The sequence below is a fragment of the Nematolebias whitei genome, chromosome 17, assembly GCF_014905685.2.
Source record: "Nematolebias whitei isolate Nwh7 chromosome 17, NemWhi1, whole genome shotgun sequence".
NCBI lineage: Eukaryota > Metazoa > Chordata > Actinopteri > Cyprinodontiformes > Rivulidae > Nematolebias > Nematolebias whitei.
Window position 1 is genome coordinate 16310787 of NC_056514.1, and position 17345 is coordinate 16328131.

The 17345-nt window shown below is 41.7% G+C and overlaps 1 protein-coding gene across 1 annotated transcript in view; it reads right to left on the reverse strand.

The window, feature by feature from the left end:
* Positions 1–17345, reverse strand: part of pkd1b (polycystic kidney disease 1b) — a 44135-nt gene that overhangs the window by 8463 nt on the left and 18327 nt on the right. The window contains 19 exon segments of the mRNA XM_037691604.1: positions 914–1114; positions 2704–2858; positions 3692–3889; positions 3965–4167; positions 5105–5313; positions 5397–5508; positions 5683–6106; positions 6205–6324; positions 6437–6560; positions 6785–6995; positions 7082–7222; positions 8232–8399; positions 8540–8735; positions 8839–9004; positions 9174–9312; positions 10575–11291; positions 11370–11511; positions 13641–13778; positions 13857–14007. Coding sequence (XP_037547532.1) covers positions 914–1114; positions 2704–2858; positions 3692–3889; positions 3965–4167; positions 5105–5313; positions 5397–5508; positions 5683–6106; positions 6205–6324; positions 6437–6560; positions 6785–6995; positions 7082–7222; positions 8232–8399; positions 8540–8735; positions 8839–9004; positions 9174–9312; positions 10575–11291; positions 11370–11511; positions 13641–13778; positions 13857–14007 — 3915 coding nt within the window.

Consider the following 17345-nt stretch of genomic DNA (forward strand, 5'->3'; position numbering starts at 1 on the left):
GTTGACCATAAAAACTGATCAAACACAGATGTACAGTAATTGATTACTTTCTGCAATTTCATTCAAATTAATCCTGTGGCTCATGAAATATTTTGCTAACAGACACAGGTACACAAAACATTATTGCTCTACTTTTGCATTTAGGTGTCGGGTAATTAAAAACATTATAACTTTTATCTTGCATAGTTTAATTTGAGCTAATCTACGAGGAAAAATAACATAACCAGAAATAAAAAGCTGATGTCCCCCGTCGCTGAAGGATTTGAAAAGTGAACGTTTGTAGTTTTTGAGATGAGATTATTCACATTTATGTTTTTGGTGTAAGATGTTCAAATGAGTAGGAGTTACTCTGTGTGTAAGGAGAGAGGCAGGTGTTTTCTTTTACTTGTCTGAGGCGGCGCAGAATGATGGATCCTGGCGGGGGAGGAAACTGTTTTGTCCACCAGGTGCAGTGGTGGAGCCAGGGGGTGGCCAGTGGTGGCCTTAAACTTCAACCAACCCACCAGTCAACCCAATCATTTGAAGAAATTATACTTTTAACTAAACTAGAAGGCATAGTTCCTCATATGTAGGGGTGGTCATATATATGGCGATGGCCATCTTGAATTTTGACTTGACAACCCAATTTTCAAAAGTGATCTTTGTTACGCCTGTGAGTATCTCACTTTTTTAAATTATCTGGCTCACAAGATGAACCAAAAGAGGGTTTTCAAAGTTCCCCCTTCGCTCTGCGAGAAGGGACAAAACATCAACCTGGTTTGATTTTTCTCAGATTATAACATAGCAAATGGTCTTTTTTTTCCCCCCATTTGAAAAAGTAAATCAACAATTTGTAAATGAAGAACGTCGATAAATTTTTGCTCGGCACGTCGAAAAGCTGGAGCCTCGTTCCAACAACAACAATCCAACTTACCCTGTCCAGTCTGTGTCTGAGATGAGCACGTCAGCCAGCAGCTGGTGGCTTGTTGAGCTGCTGTTCCCTAACAGGTGAGTCTTCGGGGCACCAGGTGTTCGTGTGAACTGCACCTGAGGCAGCCCTACCAGCTGCAGCGTGGGGGTTTGGTGGAGGTACTTCACCAGAGTCAGATTGATCCACTGCTCTGCTTCTGACCAGCTGTGGAACAAAAATATAGACATGGATATATGATTGAAAAGCATTAGGAAAGCATCAATAAAACCCCAGCTGCATTAAATAATGAACATCAGTAACATAAATATGAGTGTATTTTTAACTGCAGCCAAAGTAAACTCTGTCCTGCTCATGTAAATCATGAAAACAACCATCTGTGGCTGAAATTATTCCTAGAAAATTACATTAACTTTTTTTTAATTGATCATCGATAAAAGCAAATTATAAATGATAATGGTGGGCAATAATGTTTTTTTTCCTGTGGATGCATAACTATGTATGTTAGCAAAATATCCCAGGAAACAAAAATCATATTTTATTCAAACGCTCAACGTAATGGAGAGAAATGTTCTCTCTTAACCTACTTAAATAAAAGAACCACACTTGATGGCAGAAGTCTTTTAACCAGTAAGGGACAAATTTTCAGGACAGGTTACACAGAAATACAGTGTAGATAACTGTCCATTCTGTTTGATGTTGTTGTAATTACTTGGAGTGCCCAACAGGTGGCACTGTGGTATAATATGTTTCTGTACTGAATGCAGTTGAACCTGCATGTGTTCATGTTATTATGCTAATAAATAGCATGGTAAACAATTACAATGGACTGGTCATTATAAACAAACCTACAAACAGGAAGTACACACAAAGGTCATGAAAATCTATGACGAGCTGTCTGTGAAGCTTGTTTTTATACTCTTATCATTTCAGCCGAGCTCACAAACTCAGAGGTGTCCTTGGAGCAACAGCTGCACACTGCAGCCTCAGACAGCTCCTCATCCAGTTCTCTCTGCTAACCCAAACATATGGTTCATGGGCAGACTTAACATTCTCGGTCATAGTAGTTAAACATAACCATAAACTTTGACCAAAGATTCCCTAAAAGTAACCACTGGATATACGGTATTGCTACAAATGAGTAACATTAGGAGTCAAAGCCTTTCAAAATGGTCTCCACAGCAAACTGAATTGATCAAACACAAAAAAAAGTTTATAACTCAATCAGTTTTATAAAATACTGTACTAAGCTAAGATTTGATATGGTAGTAGCTAATAGTCATGCCCATCACATGATTCAAGAACTAACTAAACAAAATGTTTCCCTGAAGCTTTGCTTTTTACTATTGGATTCCATTCTGCCAATCTGTTAGCAAAATGTCTCATAAACCACTGAACACTTTTGAATTAAACTCTTCATGTATGAACATCTACAATGATCATATCTACAATTCAATATAATAATAATCATCACCATTATATTTAAAAAGCGCCTTCCAGGACACCCAAGTACACTTTACAGTAAGAAACATACCAGAAAGAATTCAGGACAGCTAATCAATTTTGATGAACGAATTTGGATATAAACATTTCAGATTTGCAAATATTGAGCTAAAATTTTATGTGAATGATTTCAACACACCCACCAAACTTAACAGATTGTTAGAGATCTTTGTGTTTAGAGAGAAGGTGCACGTAACATTATTTTCAAGGATTTGTTCAAAAATAAATGTATCATCATTGTACATCTCGGCATACGTTAGAGTTAGTTTAAAGTTAAAGTGGAATGTTCTTACTCGCTGAGTGAGGTGAGGTTAGGGGAACCCACAGGTGTTGTGTGAAGATGCTGCCTGATGGTGGAGTCCAGCAGCCTAGCCTGGGTTTGCTCTAACCTGTCCTGGTAGTTCACTATCAGGACCAGCAGAAGAAAGACCAGCTGGCATGCACAATTCTGCAGAAAAATCAATATTTTTTTAGTTAGAGAAAAGACATTTTGTGTGAAAATGCAGCTTGAATATGTGGGTAAAGATGATGGATGGATGGATGGTTGGATGATGGCAGCTGATGGAAGGATGGATGGATGGATGGATGGATGGATGGATGGATGGATGGATGGATGGATGGATGGATGGATGGATGGATGGATGGATGGATGGAAAATCTGCTGAAGAAGCTTAAACTGTGTTGTTAAAGCTAAAATGAGCAACATATAGTTTAAACCTAAAAGTATTGAAACACTAGCATAAAATTAGAGGTATCAAATCACGAGCTAAAAACCAAAAGAAGGAAAAAGCAAACTAAAAGCCTAAAGTAGCAAATTCACAGCTAAAAGATAAAGTTGCAAAATAGCAGCTATACGATAAAAAATAGCAAAAGGCTAGCTAAAAACATCAAGCATCTACCTATAAACGTCAATTAGAATGGGTTAGCTGAAAACTAAAGTAGCAGAAGAAAACAAAAATAGAGCAAGATGAAGCCAATTTCAAAGGGAACAATGTTTTTTGATGGGTTTAGGTATTAGGAATTTTATTTTCATAGGGAAACTATTTGATATTAAAATAAAAATATTTTAAAAGTATAAAAGTTGCAAAGTTGTAGCACCCATCTCCTGAATGAGCTGAGGGTTTGAATAAAAATGGTTATACTAGCACAAAATATGCAGAATTAGATTTTAAAAACGAACAAAAAACAAACGATAAAATGATGTGAATGTTCAGTCAGTATCTACACAAAAACATATTTAAGCTGACATATTTTTATGTTTTTTTGTTTTATTGTTCTTGCCTTCATTAGTGACCTCAGAGCTTGTATTTTTCGGGCCTCTTCCTTCGCCTGCAGCAGCCCATAGCCACATGGTGGTCGAATGTTCCTACTAGATGCTCCTGATGTCCTGACCACGGTGGTCTCCTGAGCCAGCAGCTCCTCTAGCTCTGGATCTACAGGCCTCCAGAGCACGGTACAGATCAAGGCCTGCACGCATACCTGCTCAAGAGAGATGGAGGTGCAAATGTTCCTTCACAGATCTACGAGCCAGCTGAGCCACATGTTTCAACTTGCCTTGAGAGGTTCCAGCAGAAGAACAGAAGTAAAAAATGCAGTGAGAACAGACACCAGCCACATGAGTAACACTGCTTTGGAGAAGAGACTCCCATAGAGTCCCACCACTGCCAGGCAGGCACCGATAAGTAATGCAATGAGGGGGTGAACAACACGCAGAACCCATGGAGGGAGGAACCAGGTGGGTTGACCTCGAGCTACACCTACAGAGGGAAAACAAGGCAACATAGGATTCTATCCATCATCTTTACCTGTTTCTTCCTTTTCAGGTCGCGGGGGATCACTGGTGCCCATATCCAGCAGTCACGGTGTGAGAGATGTGGGACACAAGTCTCCAGTCCATCACAGGGACACACAGAGACAAACAAGACAAACAACCATTCACTTTTCCACTCCATTTATTGGAGAAAACTCACGCAGCAAAGAGAAACTCCACACAAAAAGACCCCCGGCCGGGATTGGATCCAACAACCTTCTCGCTAAGAGGGAACAGCTGTACCAACTGTGACACCGTGCCTCCCCCGAAACTAACCAATTTAATTAAACTCTGTCAATTCACCTCAGAGGAGTGGTCCAAATATCTAATCAGAAATATGTCCAAAGCTTTTTGAAGAATATAAAAACCTTGTGGTCAAGGTGTAGCTTGGTATGGAACGTTTACCCAAATATTAGTGGGTATGTGTGCATTTATTTGAGCTGGTATGTGTAATTTTGACCTTGTGAGGATGTAAGAAAATTTAGCATAATTTAAACTTGTGCACCCATATCTTGTTTATAAAAACCATTAAATCTATTTGTGAGGACGACCTGCCAGCGCAGTGGTTAGAGCTGTCGCCTCTCAGAGAGAAGGTTACAGGATTGCCTTCTGGCCTGGGGCTTTTCTGGGTGGAGTTTACATGTTCTCCCCATTCTTGTGCAGGTTTTCTCCAGTTACTTACATAAGGCAGGCCTCCCAGAGGCAGGGCACGTCCTGGTGTTACTGGTACTAACACAAAGAGACAAGCATCCATGCCCACACACCTAATATATACATCCAATTCAGAATCCTCAATAAACCTGATTAGCATGTCTACTGGAAAAAGTATTTTTTTGCAAGGAGTAAAGATTCAACTTTAGCTGACATAAAATCAGATCAGTTACCTATGCGTGTAGTAGAGGAGGAGCAGATGGATTCAAGTAAGTGATCTGGTAGGGAGGTGCTTTCCATCGACACCACTGAGGAGCATTTATAAAACACTTCCCCAAACAGTGATGGGTTATCCTGAGTGTCTGGTTGGTTGACTTCTGCTTCATCTAGGATTTCAGAAGAACACTGGTCTTCTAACCAGCTGCTCCAAGAGGTGCTTGGTCTACAAAAGACAATGTAGAATCTTCACTGGAACAATAATATGTGTTCAAAGACAAATACGTGATGCCTAGAGCTGCTTCTTACAAGACTGTGGAACATGGCGTGGTCTTTGGAGAGTCCCGGCCACTGTCTGAGTTGTTGTTGATTGCATTTGAAGGGTCCTCTACTGCTGCTATGGACATAAGAAGATCCTCTTCTGGAACCAAGATCACAATCATACAGTTTATTGTAATTTTTAAGAACTATTTCCTGAGTGTGTGTGTTAGGAGCATTTTGACCTTAGCTTTACAAAAATTATGCAACAATTTTGCCAAAACCACTCAAAAATTGAATTGTGTGTAAAGAGAACCATACATACAAACTTACTCACCAGACAGAGTCAGAAGTGTTGATCGGTGAACCTTAGCTGGATTGGGACTAAGCTGTTGTGAATTTTGACTTGGCTGAACAGAAGAGTTATTGAAATGGAAACTATCTTCAGTCGGTGAATGTGAGCACATAGAAGAAAGATGAGCAGAGGAAGAGAAGGGAGATGTGGGTGAAGCTAAGTGAAGTTGCGTCACAGCCTTCTTCCTCTTCAGCTGGTGAGTATGCCCTTGAGCAGATGAGGCTTTGCAGAGATTGAGTGCTAGGGTCATCTTTGAGGTGCCTGAGTCTTCAGGCAAACTGAGGAGGCTATCTTGTGATGACCATGCTGTCACACCCTCCTGACCTCGTCCCTCTGTTTGTGGGACCAAGCCAGAAGCAGTCCAGAAGTCCAAGATGCTAGAGTCCAGTGCCTTACTTTCCAGAATCTACAGTCAGACAGAAGAACATCTGAACTGTAATTCCAAGACATAAGACAGGGATAAAAGAATAAAAACATGTTTGGTGTTTTTGTATGTGTTCTCACAGATATGCTTTCATGGAAAATACCAGAAGAATCTGGAAAAGACCAGATGGAGGAGCCAGAATTTCCCATTTCCACAGACTGACAAATTGGAGAGGGAGTAGCTGACACGTCTAAAGCAACCTGGACAGTAACCACACATCAACATCTGATAGTTTAGGTGCTAACAGTAAGCAAAAGAAAACTTGGTACATCTCCATCTTTGATAAAGTTCTTTGAAACGTTACAAAATTACCTGACTATGAGCTTTTCTGAACAAGAAACAGAGGAAACACTGGAACGGGAACACCATCAAGGCAATGACAATCCCCATGGCAATCGTCTCTTCATTTACCAACAGATGGGCTGACACAGGCCCACTAGTATAAGAAGGATAAAAAAAAAATCACTTTCATACTCTACTTTTAAGACTGTGTTGCTGTATTTGCATATTGCCAAGGACATCCTTGTAAAATAGATTAATAATCTCAATGGATTTCTTCCTGGTAAAATAATGGTTTAATAAACTCTTAAGTCCTCCTGGATTTAAATCTAATTTTAAATTTAAACAGTTCTACTAGTTTACTGAGACAGATCATCTAACCTGTGTTTTTCCATTAAGACAGCCCGAAACCACAAAGTACTCAGTGCCAGGTAAAGGTGAAGCACTAGGGCACTACAGGCAACCCTCTGACCCCTGGTGAAACAACTATGAGCAGGTCGTTCCCACAGTGACACCCATAAGTTTCCCTCTGCCATTCCAAATATCAGCTGAGAGGTGAGGACTCGACAAAACCGAGTGAGCTCCTCTGGACCTGGGAAAGAAAAATCAAAAGGCTAAAAGGTGTCATTAATGCAGAGCCATTGGTGGAAATGTGTCCATTTTTAAAGAGGTGCATACATGAGGTCAGGACTTCCCTCTCTACTGTGCTGTTCCTCTGATTCTCCACAGAGAGCCAGTCTTCCAACACAAAGAAGAACATGTGATCAGTCTGAGGGTCCCAGACCACCACATGCTGAATATACCACGATGGCTCCAAACCTGGTTACATAAAGGGCATTCAGACGGCTGTGTTAAAGGAGATTATGAGGTAAACTCGCACCTACAAAGACTCATGACAATCATCTAAGAATGTTTAGCAAGAGAAAGATATTAACTACAGTCAGAAACATTGTCCACGATGCTACAATGTTTGAAACTGTGCAGAATGAGGTTTTTGCCACACAGAGTATAATGTATAGTTTGAACCAAAAGCAAGGTGCAATATGGACTCATAGGACCACAGAATACTGTATGTATTTATATCCTGATGCATGCTCAATAATTGTAGCTGTATGTATTTATCTTTCTGTTTACCCGAGGGAAGCTTAAATTAACGGTTACAACCAATAGTTATTTCAAGCCTTTCCCCAAAGCCCCCGAATCTTTATTTTTTTATACTATATTCTGTAATGTAGAAAAAACAAAGGCAGAGGGCAATGCCTTTGCTTGTTTTCTGTACAAGTGTTTATGTGCATGTCTGTTAGCACAATACCTCATGAACCATTGGATGAATTTCAGTGACACCTGCTTGGTGTACACATTAGATCTACAGATAGGAATGATAGACTTTGGGGTCACCCCGGTTCAATTTAGCTGCCACAGCTAACTGCCATTAGCAAACTGAAAAAATGACTAAAACTTTGCCATATTTGACAGTATTGAGCTAAAGTTAGTGAGTTAGTAGCTGAGATTAATCCCAAACACACATTTCAACCACTAACACTTAACGGAATGCTAGGCTATTAGTTTGGTGAGGAATTTAAATAAATAGTAGACTAAGACTCTCTGACCAAGTTTATCACAGAGGAACCATGAGCAAACTTTGTTCAGAAGGACAAGAAAGACCACCAAACCTTTTATGAATGTTTCTTTTATACACATTTTTTACACCCCTACTTGTTACTAATAAAGAAAAGTTTTTTTGGTTTTTTTTTTGGTCTTGTTTGTCTTGCATGTCAGAAAACCTGCCTCGTTTTCTCGGGTTTCCTTTTTTTTTTTACCCGTATACCTGTATTGTCGTGCCAGATGCGAATTTTCCAAATCTCCCCCAGCTTGTCATCTGTCTCCACCTGAAACTGGTCCAAGCTGCCGCGCTGAAAAGCTCCATGTCTTTGCAGATGGTGAGGACCGCTCTTGCTCACACCATACATACTGATGCCAACATGTGCCGTGGTGCCTGACGGAGCATGCCACAATAATTATTATATAACTTGTTACATTTAATTAGAAAATTTAAATGACATGCCATGAACATATAGTTCATTATACCATTTTGGGGGCATGTTAAACCTCTGTGAATAGTTGCTATTGGCTAACCTGCTCCAGGCCGCATGCCAGTCTTCACCAGCACTCTGTAATGGTACAGTCCTGGTCGACCACACAGAGGGACTTGGCTCAGCCTCACACTGTCCAAGTAGTCCAGTTTGTGTGCAATAAGCCCCAAAAGCAGGTGGAGCACAACCAGGACAGCACACACAATCCCCACTATCATGTTCTGCATGGGTTCATCTGCCTGCATACAAACAGAAGACAAGTATGACTACGTCCTAACCCAACTTTAGCAATGTAAAGTAGCAAGAAAGCAGCTCCTGATAACTGTCTGGGTTCGGACATACCGCTGGCAGCAGAACAACAGCCCCAGGATGAAGAAACAAACTGGCCCCAAACATGGTGAGGTGCTTGGTGAGACAAAGTGTTGTGTGTAATGTACTGCCATCCAGGGATCGAAGACCTTTGCTGCTCCAACTCCTGCCTTTTACATCATAGTACTGACACAAAGAGCTGAAAACGCACACTGCCAGTTGGACAGGCCCGCTGTCGTTCAGAGATGAGGCCAGGCTGACAGACAGAGGATGCTCTGTTCCGTTCAAACTGTTGAATATTCAAAAATACATGTATTTACTGGAAACAAGCCGAGCATCAGGTTATAGTAAGATGTTCTGTGACTCACAGCGGGGACAAAAAGACAGCTTTCTCTGAGGAGGAGGTCTCAGCAGAGAGCGTGAGGATCCACTCTCTCACAAGGCAGTCCTGGGATGCATTAGATGCCACTTTTATCTTGACATGCCCCAAACTCACCGGAGCGGCTCCTGGAGATGCAGAACGCAGACTGAAAACTGCTTTTTGAATTTATAATAAGGCCTAGGATTAAACATGTTCTTACGTATGTGCTGCATGACTCACTAAATCAAATCATCCATCCATCCATTATCTTTACCCGTTTATTCCATTTTGGGTCACGGGGGTCGCTGGTGCCCATGTCCAGCAATCACTGTGCGAGGGGCGTGGTACACCCTGGACGGGTCACAAGTCCATCACAGGACCACATAGAGACAAACGAGACAAACAACCATTCACTCTCTCACTCACACCTAGGGACAATTTAGAGTTACCAATCAGCCTAACATGCATGTTTTTGGACTGTGGGAGGAAACTGGAGCACCCGGAGAAAACCCATGCATGCACGGAGAGAACATGCAAACTCCACCCAGAAAGGCCCCCGGACCGGGGTTTGAACCAGGGACCTGCTCGCTGAGAGGCAGCAGCTCTACCAGTTGCGCCACCGTGCTGCCCTAAATCAATTCAAATTTTCCAAATTTTACATTTCTTGTATTCACCTTAGGTATCTTTGTCCTATTTCTTACTAAAATTAAAAAAGTAACTAAGCAACACGAGGAAAGGTGAAGCAGTATGCAGAGCATAGAGTGACAAAGTCCGTTTATCCATTTAATTTGATTACTAGAAAACTTCATCGATACTCTTTTAAAGTGGCGTACTGTAGAAAGGTTATAAACGATCATCTTCTTATCAGTTGTTAATTTATGTTTGAATGAGCTCAGTTTAAAGAAACAATTCTGACCAGAAATGGCCGAGACCAAAGTTGATTGCTGCTGTCTTAAAGCAAGTCTAATCTAAAAAATGTTGTATCCGTTCATGCAAAAGCTGTTTTATAAAGTTTTACAGTCAGTTTTGCACTACGTCGTTATTTACATGTAGTTTTGTGGTCATCTGTGAGGGCGAACAATCACAGTCATCTGTAGCTATCCCACTGCAACCTGCACATCTCCAACAGGAACATTTTATTCTTTCTGCCAAAGTAAACATCTAATGTGAAGGTGTCATTGATGTAAAGGTTTAAAAAAACATTGACACATGAACTACCATGTTATTTTTAATATAAGACGAGAAGCAATGCACTTTGGTCTTAGCTAGCTGTTAGCTCATCAGTTCGAGCAGATTAAAATTATATTGTTCATACTTAGATCAGTCAAAGACTAAAGATCTTTAAGTCTATCATGCAGTTGTGTAAAAACATTTTTCTACATATCTGTTGAGACAAAGCTCACAGTACCTGGAGCCAGACTGAAGCTGAAGGAGATGTATAAACCTGCATCTTCACGCAGGTCATCTGGAGCCCTAACAGTGAAATTCAGCTGTCCTTCGTTAGGGAGCATCACTGTGAGACATGTTCCATTCATGTCTTCACCCACTCCCCCATTAACACCTTCATCACTCCGAGTCATGGGGGACCTGTTGAGCAGGCTGACCCGGATGGCTTGCTCTGGGTCCAAGTCCTGGATGGATATGGGTTGACCTTGAGGAGTGGTGAGCTCCATGGCAACCACAGAGGTGGAGATGGAAGGGTCAGCTGCACTCAACAAAGGATTGGACTTCAGTGCTCCATCCATACCAAACAACACCTGCACCACCTCAGAACTCTGACTCCTCAGGTGAGCACTGAATGAGGCGGGGATCAGAAACGGACACAGATAGGAGCTCTTAGATCCTTCAGCTGATGAAAACTGTGAAGTTGGGTTTCCATTGGACTGATTAGATAGGTGAGAGCAAAGGAGGTCCAAAGGGTCTCCAAGGAAACCAAGAGTCTTGATGTAACTGTTGGAAAACGAAAGAGCTGTGCCGTCCAGAACCCGTGAACGCATAAGAGCCCGCATTAAGGCTCCAGCATGGCTCAGCGCTGATGTGACCACAGAAACCGCCTGTGGATGTCCTGCGCTTGCGAGGTAAGAGCTGGAAGCACATGATTCAGATACAGCAGCTATGGTACTGCCTGTAGAAACAGAGAACATGGATCATTTTGAGAATTGGGGCTTATTTCATGTTTAAGATGGTGGGTGGCCAGCAGCACCTATAATGCTGAGGATGTTCCTTCCTAAATCTAAAGCTGGCAAATCTGTGGGCCTGGTCTTCTGGTCTATCACATGGATCATCTGTCCCATAGTTTCCAGAACTCGTTCATGGCAGCTCTCAGACAGCTCGCTGGGAACTGCCTGAAATAAAAAAGAAATTGTATATTTTTAACAGAATAAAGTGAATTAAAGAAACTTAGGGGAGATCTTTAATGTGTTTTAGTCGTAGTTTTATAAATGTATATTCAACCATTAGCACATCCCATTGTCCAAAAAAGTTCAATCTGGTCCTCTGGACATTAAAAAAAAATCAAACAAAGCAAAAAAAATGTAGAAAAGTTTCGTCTCATCCGAGAGACTTCCTCAGTCTGAGGTGCTGTTTTCAGCTCAGTCTCTTAAATAGCACCTTCTCAGAGTGGATCAACCAGTTTGCTGCTGACAACCAAAACCAGCTGCTCACATTGTCAAGAAGGACCATCAGCCTAACAATGGATCATTAGCACACTGATGGCTGTTTACTATTCACAGAGGGCTGAGTGATACTAGCAATCACAGCATTGTAAGAGGGGGACCGTTGAACCCGTAGGCCTCCACCCCTGTTTAATGATGGACGATTTCTTTTCACAAAGATGGCCTCCTTTACTCTGCTCTCAAACCATCGTTCCTCTCTGTCCAGGATGTGAAGATCTTCATCCTTGAAAGAGTGACCACTGGCCTGGAGATGAGTGTAGACCGCAGAATCCTGGCCTGATGATGTTGATCTTCTGTGCTGGGCCATCCTTTTGGCTAGTAGCTGTTTAGTTTCCCTGATGTAAGAATGATCACCCTCCTGACACTGAACAACATACACAACATTACTCTGTTTGTGCCGGGGAACTGGATCTTTGGGATGAACCAGTCTTTGCCGTAATGTATTTTGGGGTTTAAAAGCCACTGGGACGTTATGTTTAGAAAATAAACGTCTCAGTTTCTCTGATACTCCCTCAACATATGGAATGACCACTGGTCTGGGTCTGGGTTCCTCCTTTTCACCTGTTGGCTGACTGGAGTCCTGTTTGGGTTTCTTCTCTGCTTTCAGGAAGGCCCAGTTAGGATATCCACATTGCTCTAGAGCCTGTCTTGTGTAGGATTTCTCCTTCTGCCTGGCTCCTGAGCTAGTGGGGACGCTGTCTGCTCTGTGGTACAGAGTCCTGATGACTCCTAACTTGTGCTCCAAAGGGTAATGGGAGTCAAACTGCAAATACTGGTCTGTGTGGGTGGGTTTGCGCTACACCTCAGTTTGCAACTGTCCTCTATCAGAGACTGAGACCTCACAGTCCAAGAAAGCCAACTTGCCATTTTTTACATCTTCTCGTGTAAACTTGATGTATTTATCCAGAGTTGATGTGGTCAGTAAAATGTTGGACTTCCTGAGATTTAATTTTAACCCTGTTGTCGTCAACATACCTGAACCACATATGGGGAGCAATATTATAGGCAGAAACATGGGTGTGCTATGGGGTCTCCAGTTTCTCCTATTGTTGCCAATCTGTACATGGAGGAGGTAGAAAAGAGAGCCTTGACGTCCTTTTCAGGGACACCACCAAGTCATTGGTTCAGGTATGTTGACGACACCTGGGTTAAAGTGTTAACATCATCAGGCCAGTATTCTGTGGTCTACACTCATCTCCAGGCCAGCGGTCACTCTTTCAGGGATGAAGATGTGCACATCCTGGACAGAGAGGAACGATGGTTTGAGAGCAGAGTAAAGGAGGCCATCTTTGTGAAAAGAAATTGTCCATCATTAAACAGGGGTGGAGGCCTACATGTTCAATTGTCCCCCTCTTACAATGCTGTGATTGCTAGTATCGCTCAACCCCCTGTGAATAGTAAACAGCCATCAGTGTGCTAATGATCCATTGTTAGGCTGATGGTCCTTCTTGAGCATGTGAGCAGCTGGTTTTGGTTGTCAGCAGCAAACTGGTTGATCCACTCTGAGAAGGTGCTATTTAAGAGACTGAGCTGAATACAGCACCTCAGACTGAGGAAGTCTTTCGGAAGAGAGACGAAACGTTTCTATTTTTTTTTTTTTGCTTTGTTTTGTTTGTTTTTTTTGAATGTCTAGAGGACCAGATTGAACTTTTTTGGATTTTTCTACCTGGATTATTGAGCATGCATCAGGACACATCCCATTGTGTTTTTATGTTTCTTAGTTGGTATAATAATGCTAGTTATGTGCCATTCACAAAGACAAGAACACGGATTACAAACGCTGCACTTTGATTTCTCACAGTAGATTGTGCAAGTGCTGAGCTGAGCTGGTCAACATCCTGTAGGGAGGACACAGGGACAGAGACAAGAGCCTGGGTCACATTGTCCCTGATCTCTCTCCTGTTGGTGAGCTCCTCTTCAGACCCTCCAAACTTCATCTGTTGATCAGGAGAAAACTTTCATGAGCTTAAATGTTATTTGAGCCCTGAATGATGAAATTAAACCTCAGGTCCTACTCGATTGAGCTTGCTGATGAGAGCAATGGAATAAGGAATGATCTCCTGAGGGTTGGCGTGTTGGACCAGGGTCCACAGTTCTGTCTGGCTCTTGTTTCGGACCCACTGATCGTCAGCTTTGCCATCCAGTGAATCCTCAACTATCAGTGTTCTGAAGAAAAGATGCATCAGGACAAAGTGAGTGTTCACAAAACTTGACAAAGACCTGGTGCCTGAATCAAACAACCTCCCTAACAAATATAAAAATCTGATTAATTTTCTGTTACTCTATAGTTTTCAGAAGACTAAAAAACAAGTAACAATAATGACCCTTCACATAATTACTGTGGTCTTTGTTTAACTTTAAAGATATAAAACTAGCTCTGAAAACTTTGATTTTTGTAATATAATTTCCCTTAACATGTAACCATGTACAAACCGAATTCCAAAAAAAGTTGGGACACTAAACAAATTGTGAACAAAAACTGAATGCAATGATGTGGAGGTGCCAACATCTAATATTTTATTCAGAATAGAACACAAATCACAGATCAAAAGTTTAAACTGAGAGAATGTATCATTTTAAGGGAAAAATCTGTTGTTTCCAAATTTCATGGCATCAACAAATCCCAAAAAAGTTGGGACAAGTCCATTTTTACCACTGTGTGGCATCCCCCCCTTCTTCTTATAACACTCAACAGACGTCTGGGGACAGAGGAGACCAGTTTCTCAAGTTTAGAAATAGAACACTCTCCTATTCTTGTCTAATACAGGCCTCTAACTGTTCAATCGTCTTGGGCCTTCTTTGTCGCACCTTCCTCTTTATGATGCGCCAAATGTTCTCTATAGGTGAAAGATCTGGACTGCAGGCTGGCCATTTCAGTACCCGGATCCTTCTCCTACGTAGCCATGATGTTGTGATTGCTGCAGAATGTGGTCTGGCATTATCGTGTTGAAAAATGCAGGGTCTTCCCTGAAAGAGATGACGTCTAGATGGGAGCATATGTTGTTCTAGAACATGTGATGCAGTGTGAATGTAAACAGACTGGGCCCCGCTCCACAGGATAAGCAAACACGCATTTCTCTGACCTTATATGGAGCCGTCAGCTGCTTTGTGTGAAAAACAATATTCTCCATGGTCTTCTGTCTCATCTTCTGCTCATGCTGAGTCCATTTTTGAAAAATGACAAAATATAACTCCTAAAACTGCTAAAACTTGATGCCACTTCATTTTTTATTTTTATTTACAGAAGAAGAAGAAGACGTGTCTTCAGAGGTTTTTGTGTCGTTTCTTTCAGTAGTTCTTGGTGCAGTGCCCCCACAGGTGAGTGGGGGAACAGGTTCAACAGGTTGACTCGACTGCACAGTGCAGTGTGAATGCAAACTCACCAGCTCAAATGTAAACAAAAGGTCATGAATATTGGTCCCGAACCGAACCGAGTCTACCAGACTATCTGATGTGAAAACGACCTAAAAGTCTTTGCTATTTTACGCTGGGTAACACCATTCTGGTATTGCTGCACTATCTTTCTGCACAACAATGGTGGAATTGGTGATCCTCTTACCATCTTGGCTTCTGAGGTCGTTTTCACACCAGATAGTCCGGTAGACTCGGTTCGGTTCGGGACCAATATTCATAACCTTTCGTTTACATTTGAGCTGGTGCATTTGCATTCACACTGCACTGTGCAGTCGAGTCAACCTGTTGAACCAACCTGTTCCCCCGCTCGCCTGTGGGGGCGCTGCACCAAGAACTACTGAAAGAAACGACACAAAAACCTCTGAAGACACGTCTTCTTCTTCTTCTTCTGTAAATAAAAATAAAAACGAAGTGGCATCAAGTTTTAGCAGTTTGAGGAGTTATATTTTGTCATTTTTCAAAAATGGACTTAGCATGAGCAGAAAATGAGACAGAAGACCCTGGAGAATATTGTTTTTCACACAAGGCAGCTGACGGCTCCATATAAGGTCAGAGAAATGCGTGTTTGTTTACCCTTCGGAGCAGGGCTCGGTCTGTTTACATTCACACTGCACTCGAACCGCGCTGGAGTTTGCTTCTACCGGACCGAGACCTAGATTTTAGCCCAGGCCAGAGTTCGTCTTTTTAATCCGTGACAGAGTTCGATGGCGCGTTCACACCTCCCTAAACTCACCGGACTTTCTAGGAAAACGAGCTAGAGTCCGATTAAAGCGGACTAAACAGGGCTGGTGTGAATGCACCCTGAGAGACACTGACACTCTGAGAAGCTCTTTTTATACCCAATCATGTTCTCAATTGACCTAATTAATGTTAATTGGTCTTCCAGCTGTTCATTGTATGCTCAATTTCCTTTTTCCAGTCACTTATTGCTACTTGTCCCAAATTTTTTGGGATTTGTTGACATTGTGAAATTTTGAATCAACATGTTTTTCCTTTAAAATGTTACATTTACTCAGATTAAACTTTTGATCTGTCATCTATGTTATATTACGAATAAAATATTGACATTTGCCTTCTCCACATCATTGCATTCAGTTTTTATTCACAATTTGTTTAGTGTCCCAACTTTTTTGGAATCCGGTTTTTGTAGAATAGAGTAGAGTACAATACAGTAGAGTACAGTACAGTAGAGTACAATACAGTAGAGTACAGTAGCTTAAAGTAGAGTACAGTCGAGTGGATTTTTATATTTTGGTAGAATAGTAGTTGAGTTATTCCCAACACATGCTTCAAGCACAACAAATGCAATATCTTTATCAATAACTTTTAGAATCAAGGATGTTAGCAAAATATTTCTGAATGACTGGACATATATTTAAAACCTTAGAAAGTATTCATTAGACATACTTTCAAGGGAGTTCATTTTAAGATCGCTATCACATCTAACTGACTTTTTTCTCTTCTTCTTTCGGCTGTTCCCTTCTTCAGGGGTCACCACAGAGAACTAACTCACACTAAGACTTGGCAATTGTTTTTACACCAAATCCTCTTCCTGACGCAACCGCAGACCACCGAGCTACCACAGCCCTCTGTGTGGAGCAGAGAGCTGCCATCTAGGGCGTCTGGGGGAGCAGATGGTGGGGGTTAAGGGCCTTGCTCAAGGGCCCAGAGTGGAGCAAATGAGGATGGAGACAGGTGTGGATGTTTCACCTTTTCCACCTACATTTTGATGTTGTCGGTCCGGGGAGTTGACCTGGCGACCTTCCGATAAGGCCCACCTTCTCTAACCTCTGCGCCACCACTACCCCTAACCACAGCTAATTGACATTAGCCAACACAAAAATGACTATTCTCAGTTAGTATCACAGATGGTAAATTGCGGTAATGGGTATTGAGGAAAATTTAGATGTGGTAGTAGCTGAGAGTAATCCCCAATATATACTCTGAGTATGGCATATCACAATACTATGATGGCCCTGAGATGTAAATGAACAATATTTCAAACAAAAGAATTACATTTCAAAAATGCAACAAAAACGCAACATATGGAAAAACAGAATTACATTAAGCCAAACCAAAAGTTGTGTGTG